General features: G+C 50.4%; 1 protein-coding gene and 1 non-coding gene across 2 annotated transcripts; both read left to right on the forward strand.

Moving 5' to 3' along the window:
- The first annotated feature begins 3987 nt into the window (after positions 1–3987).
- On the forward strand, positions 3988–11889 carry RPL3 (ribosomal protein L3). Its single transcript, XM_068401462.1, is given in 11 exon segments — positions 3988–4009; positions 5436–5628; positions 6242–6410; positions 7290–7425; positions 8740–8926; positions 9347–9507; positions 9800–9901; positions 10388–10483; positions 10974–11093; positions 11785–11797; positions 11800–11889. Coding segments are annotated over 11 exon segments (1209 nt in total). The 5' UTR covers positions 3988–4006; the 3' UTR covers positions 11829–11889.
- Positions 9045–9137, forward strand: LOC137664476 (small nucleolar RNA U83B). The gene has a single exon (XR_011048325.1). It is a non-coding gene; the product is annotated as a small nucleolar RNA U83B (small nucleolar RNA).
- Positions 11890–14904: the final 3015 nt, after the last annotated feature.

A 14904-nucleotide genomic window follows, 5' to 3' on the forward strand; every position in this document is an offset into this window, starting at 1 on the left:
CTAAATCACTGTGAATTGAGGGAGATGAATGAAAGAGGGGAGATAAATGAAGAGGGGAGAGGTCTGGGTTTGCTAAATAGGTGTCTGAAATGCTCCTGTGTTCTGGATGAACAGAGTTTGAACCTGGCCAAACAAGCCAGGTGCGCAGCAAAACCAGCTGCTTCTTCTCTGGACCCAGTGATGGTGATGCACCCAGCTGTCAGCACAGCGCTGACGAAGAAGAATGACCGGCTGGATGGCTGACGTCCTGCTTGCTGTGGGTCACACCTATGCAGAGAGTCAGGTTAGCAGCAGGGGAGTAAAGGGCAGAGCAGTGGGGTGGGGAACGTGCTTGACTTCCTCTCACACCGCTTCGTTCTGCCCGAGTCTGAATCCATGTTCTTGGCAGAGACTACGAATAGGCTCCATGACTCAAGAGCTCAGTGCAGGAGCTAGAGGCAAATGTATGAGGGAGATAAAAAAGAGCATTTAAAGCCCACCCTTGGTCACCCATGAGGAGCAGTACCCTAAAAAGTGAGCAGCCGTGCCTCATCCTTTGTGGGGCACCTTCTGAGGGGCAGGTTGGAGGTAGGGGATGGATGGTCCCCCGTCACATCCAGGCATAGAATCATAGAATGGTTTGGGTTGGAAGGGACCTTTAAAGGCCATCCAGTCCAACCCCCCTGCAGTGAGCAGTGACACCTTCAACTAGATCAGGTTGCTCAGAGCCCCGTCCAACCTGACCTTGAATGTTTCCAGGGATGGGGCAGCTCTGTTTTGGGAAGATGAGCTGCAGCGCCAACATGGCTGGACCCTCAGCCCTCTAGTTCATACTGGTTCCCTTCCTGCTGTCTGCCAGGTTAGGGCAGGCAATGAAACGTCCTCCAAACAAAGCACCTCTTGGTCTGTACAGGCTTTTTTACACAGGTTTGCATGCAGAGCCCCTCCAGCAAAGCCTCCAGCCTTGGGTTTTAGTTAACCTGCAGGGAGCAGAGTTGGAGAGGTGCGGTGGAAGGTCTCTGGGAGTTGATTAAGCGTGTTTAACACTTGGATATGCCCTCCTTAATTATTTCACGCTAGCTGGGTAACCAGCCTCCCTGCGCTGAATGGCTTAGCTGTGTTACACCTGCACAGCTTGCAATGGGATTTGGCTCTATAGGTCCTTGTTTGCTTGAACTGTTTAATTAACGTTTGCAGTAACTTGATAGAGCCATAATGTGCAGCACTTACAGGTCAGCATCTCCACGGTGGGAATTTGGATGGCCTCCACACTGTGCCGTGGTCCCTGGTAGGGAGGGAGGAGCCAGGGCGAGAGCCATCCCTGGAGGCACTGATCTTCCCATGGTGTTGGGAGCCTCTGATTCGAGTGGTTTGTCAAGTGTATCCTTCCCTGTAAGCCCTGGGGAGATCCTGAGGGCAAACACCAGGTGCCCCGTGTGTGGGCATCTCCAGCCCACCCAGCTCTGGGTACTGTCATTTTCACGGGCTTGGGTTTGCATCCCCTTTCATACCACAGGCAGTGGTGGATTAAAACCCATGTTCTTTACAATAATGCAAAATTATGTACTTATTCCCAGTTTATTCAGCCTCTGGATGTGGTGGAGGTGGATTTTATTATTCAGCAGTTTACTTAGTTTCCATAGATAACCCCATGGATATATTCTCATACCGTCTCAACCTTCTAGCAACTTCATCAGCTTCCTTGGTTTGCTTGTCCCCTGCAACCTTAAACCAGAGGGGGGCTGTAGGTAGCAGGATGCAGCCATCAGCTGAGCTGGCTGGGCTCTTAGGTTTACCAGCCACCCGGATGTGCAATGCCATGCCAGTTATCTGAAGCTTGGGTTCAGCCCGTGTTACCTCAGCTGAGGTTGTCAGGCTGACCCAGAGGCAATGGGTCACACCATGACATTTTGAGCAAGTAGCCAGGAGTTGTTCCTCCAAAGGGACCGGCCTTCGGCTGCTGGAGTGTGGGCTGGATGAAGCCCTTGGCTCTCACAGCTGCCATGTGCGTGTCCCATGTCTCCAGTGATGTGAGGCCAGAAGGGCGTCTGTCCCTATGCTAACCCGTGGTGGTCATTGGAGGGACTGTGTCTCACAGCATTGCTTTCTTGATACCTCCTCACCTTTTCTTTAGCCAGCCCAGCCCAACCGGGCAGGCAGCTGGGCAAAGTGGGCAGCTCTGCCTGGCCCCGTTACCCTTTCCTGACCCTCAGACGTGGGTCCTTTGAGGCGGTCCTCCTTCCGCTCCTCAGCCAGGAGGTGGGCGGTTTCTGGCTGAGGACCAGAGCTGCTTCAGGGGACGTTTCAGCTGGAGCCATGCGCCGCATCAGTTATCCTGCAGAGGTGCTCACACAGTTCCCAACCTAGGCAAGTCTCAGGGAGCTTCTTCAGCTGGGTCCTATCTAATTTCCTGCATCAATGGAGGGAGAGTGAATAATTTATCTCCTGTCCCCCAGCTCCTTCCCTGTGCAGGTTTCACCTCAGCTCTGCCTTGCCCAGTGCCAGCTCCGTGTTTGTGAGTTTCCTGCGTGGGCCAAGGTGGCCAGTATCTCCCAAAGACATGGCTGGTCCTGGCAGTGCTTATCTGTGTGCGAGAAGAGCAGTAAATGGATCAAGAGAAGTAATGGCATGAATAATAACAGCTCCAGACAGGTTCCGCAGCAAGTCTTATTTTCAGTTCCTCTTTCATCATCCAACTTTAGCATCTACATTGGTTTTATTGTTTATTATTAATTCAACAGTAGCACAGAGAGGCCCTGAGTTTGGAGCTGCGCCGTACCAAGCACCGTGGGAATACACAGCACAACGCGGCCCATGAAGAACACACGATGGGCCCGAGAACATGTCCCTGCATGAAAGAAGTTATTTGATGTCTTTTTCTATTTTGAGATACATGCAAAAGTGATGGGTGCCAATGTTAGCAGTGAAAACTATTTTATCTAATTATTTTAAAAATTTCTTTCTCGTTAAGTGCGTTTCTTTGCATTGCCTAACGACTGTTGCAAACTGCGATGAAGATTTGCCAAGTCATTACAGCTCTCTGTGACCCTGGAGCTACTTAATAATAATTCAGCCTAGAGAAGAGAAGGCTCCGGGGAAACCTCATAGCAGCCTTCCTGTACCTGAAGGGGCCCTACAGGAAAGCAGGAGAGGGGCTTTTTACAAGGGCATGTAGTGACAGGACGAGGGGGAACGGTTTTAAACTGAGAGCGGGTAGATTTAGATTAGATATTAGGAAGAAATTCTTTACTGTGATGGTGGTGAGACACTGGAACAGGTTGCCCAGAGAAGCTGTGGCTGCCACCTCCCTGGCAGTGTTTAAGGCCAGGTTGGATGGGGCTTTGAGCAACCTGGTCTAGTGGAAGGTGTCCCTGCCCATGGCAGGGGGGTTGGAATTAGATGATCTTTAGGGTCCCTTCCAACCCAAACCATTCTATGATTCTGTGATTCTATGATAAAACCAGCTAAACCCTGCATTGGGATGCTCTGCCCAGGCAGGTACTCACTCCCAGCTTGGAAAAAAGCACATTTTCGTGGAAGTAAAAAACCTAGCCTATTCGAGGAGAAGGGCTGCAGCGGGACACACTTTCCGATGTTATATACATCTGAACGATGACACGGGGACGTCGTGGTTTTACATGACGTGATGAAGAACCGCAGCTAAACGTTTATGTGAGGAGTCGCGGGGATTTTGTTACGTTCTTCTCTTCCCTTTTGCTTTTTTAAACCACAATATAACGACGTGTGAGTGGAAGCACTCACACTTCCAAGAAGCCCCGCCGGGTATTTTGTAACGCATTTTCTCCCCGCGGCCCAGCGGCGCCGCCGCAGCCGCCACGCACCGCCGCCCGCGCGCCTTTCTGGCTCCGCTCCCCACCCGTAGCGCCACGCGCGCGCCGCCACACCGCGCCTCTCGCGAGACCGGCGCGCCGCACGCACCTCGCAGCGCGTCACCGGGTGGGCGGGGCGCATATAAAATCCACGCGCGCGGCAGCTGTCGGCCCTTCCGGCCCGGCGTGGAGACAAGATGGTGGGTGCTGCGGGTGGTGGCGGCGGCGCCCGGGCCCGGCCGCGCCATCCCTCGGGTATCGCCGCCATCCCGCCCTCGGCGGCTGCCCGGCCCCGCTCCAGACGCGCTAGGGCTCTGCGGGAGCCGGCGCGGGGCTTATTTGGGGGCTCGGCCGCGACGGGCGCCGTGGGTGGGAGAGGCTTTGCCCTGGGACGCCGGCCGGGCCTGCTCGGTGCCCGGGGGCGTTCGGGGTCTCAGTGGCGCGGGGGGCGGGAGGGCGTGGGCGCTGCCAGGGGGGCGCTTTGCCCGCGGCGGGGTTTGCTGACCGGTTTTTAGAAGGAGGGGGGTCTTCTCTAGGGGCCTCGCGGCAGCGATGGCTGCTCTAACAGGCAGTGAGGTCGCAGCGCGTTTGAAGGCCCGGAGCGCGGTGCGAGTGAGACTCGGCCGCTTTGTTCGCTCCTGCTGGGGCAGCGAGGCCGTGGTGGGGGGCGCGAGCACGCGGAGCGGTCAGCGTAATGATGCCGTTCACCGCCTTTCATCTATAGGATCAAATTTCGTGTTTGATTGTGTCACTGGTAGGAGAAGGTGCTGTGCTGGCAGCCTTCAGTCTTACGTAGGTGTCAAAATCCAGTTGTGCTGGGCTGTGCCACAAGGTTCATAATCCTAACAAAAAGCCCTTTTTGAGACTGGTAAACTTTGCTTAAGGCAACTTGTGTTGAGTATTTTTTTAAAGTAAGGCACGTTTCTTAGCTGTTGGTTGTTGGCTCCATGTTAAGCTGTACAGTATTTTTCTTAAATTTGGATGTGAGATGGGATGAGTAATTCTTTGTTGGGCTGAGAGTTCTCAGGGTAGAACCCAGCCTCGCCTGGCTCTTGGGTTGCAGAGGGAGGCTGCAGGGCTGGTAGTTACAAACATCTTAAAAAAAAAAAAAAAAAAAAAAGACTGCATTTCCACCCAATGCAACTGACTCAAAGCTGAATATTGAAATACTGATTTACTGCAGCTTTTTGAACTGAAATTGCTTTTATAATGCTTATTTTTCATAGTGTTACTGATACGTTGAAACATATTGTAAAGCTATCTGTGCTTCTCCATTTCTAGGCTCTTGGGGTGCATTGAAATTCTGGTGGTATGCTGTGGCCAAGCCACAGCTTGTGTGGTTCCCTAACTAGAGTGGGAGTTGGTGATACCGTAAAATAAGCTTGAAAGGGAGGGGATGTTGAAATCTGGGAAGGACATAGTTGGGGCATGAGGATTATGTTCTTATAACATTATAATGGAATTCAGAAGCCAGACAGCTGATACTGAGAAGAATTTCTAGAATGCAAAATGTCTTGTATCTACATAATGTTCATGTTTAAGGCAAGAACAGAATTGGCCTTGGCCCTTGAGTGGATATAAGTAAATCTCTATAGCTAGCACTAAATGTTTATTTTCTCTCTGTAGTCTCACCGCAAGTTCTCAGCTCCAAGGCATGGGTCTCTGGGCTTCCTGCCCCGCAAGCGCAGTAGCAGGCACAGGGGTAAGGTGAAGAGCTTTCCCAAAGATGACCCCAGCAAGCCTGTCCATCTCACTGCCTTCTTGGGGTACAAAGCTGGCATGACCCACATTGTCCGTGAAGTTGACAGACCTGGATCCAGTACGTATTAATGTTCCTCTCAATAGAGGAGGTGGTTTTCTTTTCTTTATGAATGGCAAAAGATGACCTGTTTGTTAGTAGCTCTGGATTTTAGTCCTGGCTTGACTTCACCCTGTTGAAAGTCCTTGGGTGGGTGGGGTATAAAGCACCCAAACCCCTCCCACTTCAATGTGGGTGATGTCCCAGCAGTGAGACTTGATGCCCAGCAGTGGCCGTCTTGTTAATGGTCCTGTTTCTGAGATGTACAGTGACCTGATGGTTTGGTTTAGCTGTGTTGTAACAGGCCACTTACGATGCCCTCTCCTCAATGGGCAGACATAAGTAAATTGCCTTTGGATGTTTTTTTGCTGATTGTACAGTCCTGAATGCAGTTCTGTTACTCGCTACCATCCATTTTGCCTGTCGAGCTTTGTGCTTCCTACTGAGCCAGCCTCAAAATTTTTGCAAGGCGTTAAATTATAACTTACAGTTGGTCATTTTACCATGCGTTGTCTTTGTGAAAAGAACGTGAGTCATGCAACCTTTCACGTGAATGACTTGCGAGAAAGAATAGATGATGTTTAACAGCTGATGCTGGTGTTAATGGTTGTGCTGTATTTCTGTCTTCATCCAGAGGTGAACAAGAAGGAGGTGGTCGAGGCAGTCACTATAGTGGAGACTCCTCCCATGGTCATTGTGGGTGTCGTGGGATACGTGCAGACTCCTCGCGGTCTCCGCAGCTTCAAGACTGTCTTTGCTGAGCACATCAGCGATGAGTGTAAGCGTCGCTTCTACAAGAACTGGTAAGAGAGCAGGGCTTTTGCTTGTTGCCTTAATTTCATGCCATGGTTTATTTTTTCTACTGGGTGCAGGTTATGCTAGTACAGCTTTTTGAAGAGGCTTTTCGGCAATTAGTGTTTGGCCTTGATGAACTGGCCTAATAATGGGATAGGCTGTAGGAACGGCTCTGGGAGGGTGACAGCATAATGTAAGTTAGTGCCGTTCTTGGTGTGGGGGTGATGGTGTTGGTTTTTGCCTGAGATCTCCTTAACGGGCTACACGTGATGATACTTCGACGGGCGGACATAAGGAAATCGCCTCTGGCGCTTGTTGTTGAGTGTCGAGTCCTGACTGTAGCTCTGTTTTCTCAGGAAAGGGGAAGACAAGTGTTACTTCTGATTACTGTTCCAGGCACTGTTGTTGTGATCCAAAGTATGCACATTTGCCCGATTGTGGCTCCAGCGTGTCTAGAGCTTACAGCCTGTTTATGAACTTTGCAGGCTGAGAAGACGTCAGAGTAGAGCAATAATGATCTCAAGGGTGTTACAGTAATGACCCTACTGTCAGGCATAACTCGGGCTTGCAAGGGGGGAGATAGCAACCATCTGACAATTGCTTTAAAGATCTGTTTTTTCTGTTATTGTTTGACATCTCTCTGCAGTCTTTTGTCTTCTGTACTATGAATGTTAATGTGCTTTGGAATTCATGGCAGCTCCGCTCAGCTCTGGCAACTTTGCCTCTGTCTGATGAGCTCCAGGCTCCGCTTGCCAGTGGAAAAGAGTCCTTAGAAGCTGGCAAAGAGCTGAAACCAGCTGAGGTGGCAGCTCCTTCCGCTCATCCCCACTTCCATGGGGGAATGATGAAGGGCTTAGCCAAACCTTGTCTCTGCTCTGCTCCTGAAGGCACAAGTCCAAGAAGAAGGCCTTCACCAAATACTGCAAGAAATGGCAAGATGATGAAGGCAAAAAGCAGTTGGAGAAAGATTTCAATAGCATGAAGAAATACTGCCAGGTTATTAGAGTCATGGCTCACACTCAGGTAAGTGTCTGCGGGACTGAGGTGTACAGTGGAAACAGATAAGAGCAAGCATAAGTCTTGATCCATCTCTGTAGGGAGATTTCTGCCCCCCTGCAGCCTAATTCTAACTGTTAAGTATGATATAAATACTAGTACTCTTCATTCTGTACAAAGTGTGTGCTCACACAATGCTTGAGGAGCCTTGGGGGCCAGCCGCTGGCAGTATTCTGAAGCAGTGTCCAATAGAGATGCCATAGTAGGAACTTCTTGGACTTGGTCTTTTGCTGGTACCGTGTAGGCCTGTGCTCTCTTATTTCCATCTGCGAATGAAAACAGGCTGAACAGTTAACTCTGGAGTTTGTGTGGTCAGCAGCGTTTCAGGCTGCATTGTATAGGGACTGCAAACACTAAGGCTTTTGGTAGCTTCTGTTCCTCAGCTGGAGAAGTTCTACTGCTGAGTGGTGTGGTGGGGTTTCCCTTAGCCATCAGTGCTCTGCCAGACTTTCTTGGGAGATGCAATTAAATCTTTGAGTTGGCTGTAAGTGCAGTAAGGTGTCTAGTTATGACATTACTAATTTTACTAGAATGTTTCTCATACTAGACTATGGTAGCATTGCAGCTGCTATTGATACTCGTATCAGTCGCTCTGTGCTAAATATAGTAGAAATAACTGTAAATGTGACCCTATCCAAATTGTCCTTCAGTGTTGCAGACTTTATTATAGAATCATAGAATATCTCAAGTTGGAAGGGACCCGTAAGGATCCAGTCCAACTCCCTGTTCTTCGCAGGACGACACTGGTTTGGGTTGGAAGGGACCTTTAAAGATCATCTAGTCCAACCCCCCTGCCATGGGCAGGGACATCTTTCACTAGATCAGGTTGCTCAAAGCCCCATCTAGCCTGACTTTGAACGCTTCCAATAATGAGGCATCCACAACTTCTCTGGGCAACCTGTGCCAGTGTCTCACCACCCTCATAGTAAAAAATGTCTTCCGATTGTCTGGTCTAAATCTACCTTCTTTCAGTTTAAAACTGTTGCCTCTTGTTATCTCCTGTCCTTCCTTGATGGAGTTCAGCTGGTGGCTATGGGCTTGGAAACATTTGTTAATTCTGTGGGTGGCATATAACTCCCAGATACTGTGACTTGTCATTTAAGCCATGACACAGCCTTTCCCCTTAGTGTAGGGCCTTTTACTTCCGTATGTTTTAGATCTTGTGAAAGGGTATGTGTAGTTAGAAAAACAGATTAGGCCAGGACTAGAAGGATACTGGAGTAGTTAATGAGGTCCATCGTAGAAGAGCAGGAGCTAAATTTCATCCTTTCTATTTCCTAGATGCGTTTGCTTCCCCTGAGACAGAAGAAGTCTCACCTGATGGAGATCCAGGTGAATGGTGGCACTGTTGCTGAGAAGGTGGACTGGGCCCGGGAGAAGCTGGAACAGCAGGTGCCTGTGTCAACTGTCTTTGGCCAGGATGAGATGATAGATGTCATTGGAGTCACCAAGGGCAAGGGATATAAAGGTAAACGCGTGGAGGTTCCCCTCTTTGTGATCGGGACGCAGATTTTAATGAAGTCCTAGCCTTGAGTTCTCACAAGTGTGTGGGCTAAGAGCTGAGGAGGTAAATCCATGCAGCTGTCAGGGTTCAATGATGAGACCATGGAATGAGCGCTGGGCACAGCGCCTGACATCCGTGAGGAGTCATTCCATGCTGCCTTCCTTCTGAGAACACAACCCAGGGACAGCCGGGAAGGGAGTGTGGGCAGTTCTGGGGCAGGATGCTTCACCGGGAAATGGGATTTAATTTCTGGGATGCTGGGTCTGGGCTTCGCTTTTGTTGCCTGGGGACAGCAGCTTGAAAGGTGGCTTAAACTCTAGTTGAACAGTTTGGTGACACCTCAGCTTGACTATAGGTAGCAACACTGTTTGTTTGTTGTTGCAGGTGTTACCAGCCGTTGGCACACCAAAAAGCTGCCCCGCAAGACTCACAGGGGTCTGCGCAAAGTGGCCTGCATTGGTGCGTGGCACCCTGCTCGTGTGGCTTTCTCGGTGGCCCGGGCTGGTCAAAAGGGGTATCACCATCGCACTGAAATCAATAAGAAGGTTTGTGTCTCTGAACTGATGGGCAGAAACAAGAGCTGGCCAAGGCCACTCGCTGCATGACAGTGAATAGGGTGGAGAGGTTTGCTTTGGACATTTCCCTCTGTTTGAATAATCTCAGGGGCAGTAACCACAGTCCATTATGTTGAATAAACATAAAATTCTTGTATGACCATGTGTTTTCAAAAGTGCAACAGATGTTTTTCTCTGACCCTACGTAGAATTCTTTGCATTTTGACTGATGACAGGCCCTTTCTCCTGCCTTCTACTAAGTAGAAATTCTTGACATTTTTAGATCTACAAGATCGGCCAGGGTTACCAAATCAAGGATGGAAAGCTGATCAAAAACAATGCATCAACTGATTATGATTTATCTGACAAGAGCATTAACCCTCTGGTGAGTTGTTGCAGCACTATGGAGAGAGTCTGCTTGTGAGCTATGATTTTAAGAGGCCTGGGACAAGATGCAGAATGAATGAAGAGCTCTTGAGATAAAACTCAGCTGCTGTGGGAGGTGGTGCTGCTTAGTCATTCTCAGTATTGACTTGTGTAACTTGCTAATTGCATTTGATAGCAGCAATAGTATAGAGAGATGTTACAAGCTGAGAAATGATACTTGTAAATAAGGAATAACTTAGCAGGGAGAGCTGCTCTTGCTATTTTGTCAGCATCTGGTTGCTGCTGTTCTTAACAAAAGCCTTAGAGCAGCAAGTAAATTGCTGAATCAAGAAACTTGACCAATGAAAGGTAGTTCTGGAAACGGGATTTTGGTTAGTGCAGGAGTGGCCGAGACCCAGAAGTGGTGTGAGAACATCAAGCTGTAGGCAGACGTGGCTGCTGGTCCCGCTTTATACAGAGCACTAACTGTTCTCTCCTTGCTCAGGGAGGCTTTGTCCACTACGGTGAAGTGACCAATGACTTCATCATGCTGAAAGGCTGTGTTGTTGGGACCAAGAAGAGGGTCCTAACCCTGCGCAAGGTGAGTAGCGCAGCCTGCTGTCAAATGGGCTGGAACAGCTTAGGTTAGCTGCACTGCCTCTGGTGCAGGTGGTGCTGCTTGCTGCTGTGAGGATTCATGTAGCCAGCTAGAAATAAAAGCCTAGAAGACTTGTTGGACATGTGCACCCAAACTCACCTCGTATTAATGACCTCAGGAGGTCCTTTCCCCAGTTAATTCAACCCAGGGCTGTTTGTAGTGGAGCGTGTGCTTTAGGGTTGAGAATTCTCGTGGGCTGTAAGGACGCTGGCAGGCAGACTTGGCCTTGCTGCTGGTGTGAGCTGACCAGCCTTCAGCCTTGAAGGCCAAAGGTGCAGGCTGGCTTGTTGGCAGGTGCTCCTTGCACATAATAGCAGCTGAAGCGTGAGGTCAGAGTGACTTAGGAGGTGTTAGCCATGAAGATGATAAGTAGCCAGCATACTGGCAGGCTGAAAGGGTGCTGCTGCGTGCTCACCTGGCATCTTTCTTGTAGTCCCTGCTTGTGCAGACCAAGCGCCGGGCCCTGGAGAAGATTGACCTGAAGTTCATTGACACAACCTCCAAATTCGGTCATGGCCGCTTCCAGACAGCTGAAGAGAAGAAGGCTTTCATGGTAAGGATGCTTTCTGAAGCTGGCAGCTTTATGTTGCATCTCTATTGCCTTTTGGCTAATGGCAGTTGGTAGCTTCGCCTTTGGGCTGTCACAGGGCCAAAACTTCTGTGAAACAAAGTGTGTTGCTTTTGTCAAGATGTTTCATCCCGCCAGCTTGGTTATAACCCCAGCAGGGGCTGGGGTCTGGCTTGCCCTGTGACAGCGCCTCATGCCTGACGGGTGTTGCTGTGTTTGGGCACAAGTCAGTGATGGGGCGTGGAACAAGCACCGAGCAGTATCTGGCGCCTGCAGGGAGTGGCTCTGCACTGCATTTCTTCTGAGAGCAGCTCCGGATGACGGTGCTCTCAGTGGGCTGGGGGTGGCAGTTTGTCACTTGCTGGAGAAAGTGGGTCGGGAGTCCTGGGTGTGAGGCCCTTGCTGGGTCGATAGTGCGGTTCGGCTGCTCGGGGGCTGCACAGGAGCTTCCCCACAAGGTGGCACCAGCGTTTCTTCATTACATCTGAAAGTCCTCGATCTGGTGCGGTGTCCCCTGAACGGACCTTGGATTTCCAACAGGCTGGAACATTGAGGATGCTTTTTGTCTTAATTTCTTTGCAGCAAAAGGAGAAGAAATGACAGCGTTGTAATTGGGATCTGATGCGGTCTTTGTTTGCAGACTGCTGTTAACATAGTTTTATTTTTTTTTTCCCAGGGACCACTCAAGAAGATCGTATTGCAAAAGAGGAGACAGCTTAATGTGTGGAATGGTCTTGTGGCCTGTGTGCTCTCACACCAAAAAATAAATATTTTAAAGAAATTGCCTTTGTTTGGTTTATACATAGCTGCGTCAAGTCTGGTACTCTTGGGTCCTATGTGTGGTACCAACCCAACCAAAGAAGCAAGTAAAGCTCAATTTACGAGCATCCAACACATAACAGGGTCCTGTGATGAGAAAGAAGCTGTCTCTCCTGGTTTGGAGAGCAGAAGGTGTTGGGGCAGAGCAAGGCTCCTCTACGTGGTTATGTGAAATAACAAAGCAGCAGGAGCCCTAAATGTATTTGCGGTTACTGAGGCACTATTCCATGTGTTACTCACTAGCTGGGTGGCTAGAGAGCTTCTTTGAATCAAACTGGTTTTGAAATTAAACTACTTCAGACAGTTGAAACATCACTACATTTTAGGTAGGTGGCAGATGCTGGCTGTTGCCATGGAAACCCTCCAGTTTCTGTATGACAGAGGGTGTAACCTGCATGCTGTTTGCAAATGCAGCTTGTTGCAGTTTGTGAGAGCATCAGGAGGCAGCAGGTAACGTGACAAATTCCTGCCTCGCAGCAGCTCAGTATTCCTGAATCCGTTTCCCATCCCTGCTGAAAGGCTTTGCCTGGTGACAGGGAACAGGCCCGCCTGGGAGGGGAGGAGGGTGACTCTTTGGCATCCCACCCTCCAAGGAGGAGGGAGAGCTGTGAGTGCTGCTGGTGTTGCGTTACTGCATGGGTCAAAATACTCCATCTGCGCCTGGGGAGATGGTTTGGCTGGTGTTCCCAGCAGAGTCCAATGGTGAAGGGCAGAGGAGACACTGCCTGTGTGCAGGGACTGACTCCATGTACAGCACCAGTCCTGACCAAAGCACTGCTGTTACAGGAGCTGAGGCGTCATACCAAGAAAGGCAGCGGTGGCCCCAAGTGCTTGCCAGCCTCTGGCCTCAATAATGAGATCACTCGTGCTTGAGGCTGTAGCCTCAGTGAAGGCTCGTGTAAATTTAGATAATTATGCTGGTGTGTCCTTCACTGACCATAATTGGAGCCATGGCAGCGACCAAGGCAGTAACCCTCCGGATTGACACACCGACATGTAGTGCTGCTCCCAGACGGACCCAATTTGATGCTATTTGCTCTAATTGAAATGGGGAAAGGTAAGAACCTTCTAAGAGTTAAAAGGTGGCGAGAAGGAGGAAAAACATTTACCTTGTTGCCCTAGAAACCAGACTTGATGACTGCACAAACTGGCTGGCTCCCTGACAGCCTCATTTAACACATGAACCTGCTGCCTGATTTCAGCCAAGTGTAACAAGAGAGGTCTCACCCACTAATTTTTTTTTTTTTTTCCTCACAAGCCTCAAATCAGCAGGTAGGTAGAGAAGAGCCCTAAATTAGTATTCCCCTCAATGCAGGAAAGTGGAACTTAACAACCTCTGTTCATCTTGAGGCTGTGGTTTTATGAGCAGCTCTCCAGACTGAGGTTTTCCTGCCCATTAAGGAGCCTTGGGTGGCCTTTTTGCTTGGCTCAGAGATGGACATTTTAAACCACGTATGTGGTAGCTGGCTAGTAAGGGCCCAGCTCTAAGCCAGCCCGGTCTGCTACTACTGCTTCACTCAAACCAGTCAGGCATGACAGTGGGAACTGGGATTATTGGTATAAACAGTGAGGTGTTGGGGATGAGCGTCCATGACGAGCTGTGTTCCACCTTGATGAAAATCTGTAAAAGCACCTCATTTTACCGGAGCAAACCTTGTGGTGAGGGCTCTCGTGGAGGCTGCAGACCTGGTGAATGTATCTTGAAGTAGCAAACGGTAGCGGAGGGGATTTTTAGTCAAATTCACACCTAAGTAGAAGGAAGCAGTCCTGAAGAAACGCTGCCCTTGTTGAAGATGCTCAGCACACATCTAGCAGGAGAAGCTGCTTCTGCTTGGGACCCAGTGCCAGACTTGGATGTGTTTATTCTTGAAGCGACGGTTGCTGACTGATAAAATACTGGGGGGAAAAAAAACAACACAAAAGTGGTTTTTAATCCTTTTTCTATCCTGGAATCCTTAGGACAAGAGGACACCCAATGTCAGGAGGTGGCGCTCCTCCTTCTGTAGATGGTGTGTGGGACACCTGTCCTCAAGGGCTTGCTGGTGGGGCTGGCCTGGAGAAAAACCCTGCTTAGCTGAGCCCGGGTCACCCGGGACTACATGGTCCCTGAAGCCCCGCTATGCTGCCCGGGCACTTTGCTGGTGAGCTCCTGGGATCCAGGTTTGGGAGGTCCCTGCCAAGCCGTGCAGGTGGGGGGCAAAGCCAGGGGACACCGAGCTGGCTTCAGCAAAGCTTCCTGCTCCCAAAGCCTCGGTCTGCCCGGCAGCCCTTGTCCCCCTGCCCGCCTTCCCGCTCCTGCAGGGCATCTGTCCTCTGCTTTGGGGACAGTCCCCAGTGCAACAGGCAGCAATCAGCGCAGGTCATACATCGGTCCAGCAGCTCCCAAGAGCCCAGAAACTGGTTTTCGTGTGGTTTATGTGTGTTTTTAAACCACCTTCTCTTAACATTTAGCTTTTTCTTTTTGGCATGGTCATCTCACCCCCCGCAGCTCCCCAAGTGCCACAGTGGCACTGCTTGAGTGCATCTTCCCTGCTCCAAAATGGCCAACAACATCCCCGTCTGCTCAGAAAGATCCTGCGCCCCGGTGATGCTCAGACCAACCCGAGAGCCACAGGAGGCTACAGGCACAGCCCTGACCCCGCCGAAATAGCGCCGGCCACCGTGGGAACATGCTCCGTCCCAGCTGGTGCCAGGAAGGCTGTGGCTGGGAAGCCGGGCTGGGTTTCACCCCCAGCACCCGGTGCTCCCCAGCTGCCAGCGGCACAGGGGCTGGGACCAGGCGCTCCCAGGGTGGGGGGCCACTTTTCCAGCCTTCCCGGGGCACATCTGGCTCTGGTGCTGCCTCTTTCCCTTGCCGGAGATGAAACGGGATGCAGCTGCAACGCTGGAGTGGAGACGTTAGAAGTGCATGAGGATGCCCGGGGGAGCAAAAAAAAAAAAGAGGGTTCAAGTTGGAGGTCTTGGCTCCTGCAATCAG

This window comes from Nyctibius grandis, chromosome 5, assembly GCF_013368605.1.
Source record: "Nyctibius grandis isolate bNycGra1 chromosome 5, bNycGra1.pri, whole genome shotgun sequence".
Lineage (NCBI taxonomy): Eukaryota > Metazoa > Chordata > Aves > Nyctibiiformes > Nyctibiidae > Nyctibius > Nyctibius grandis.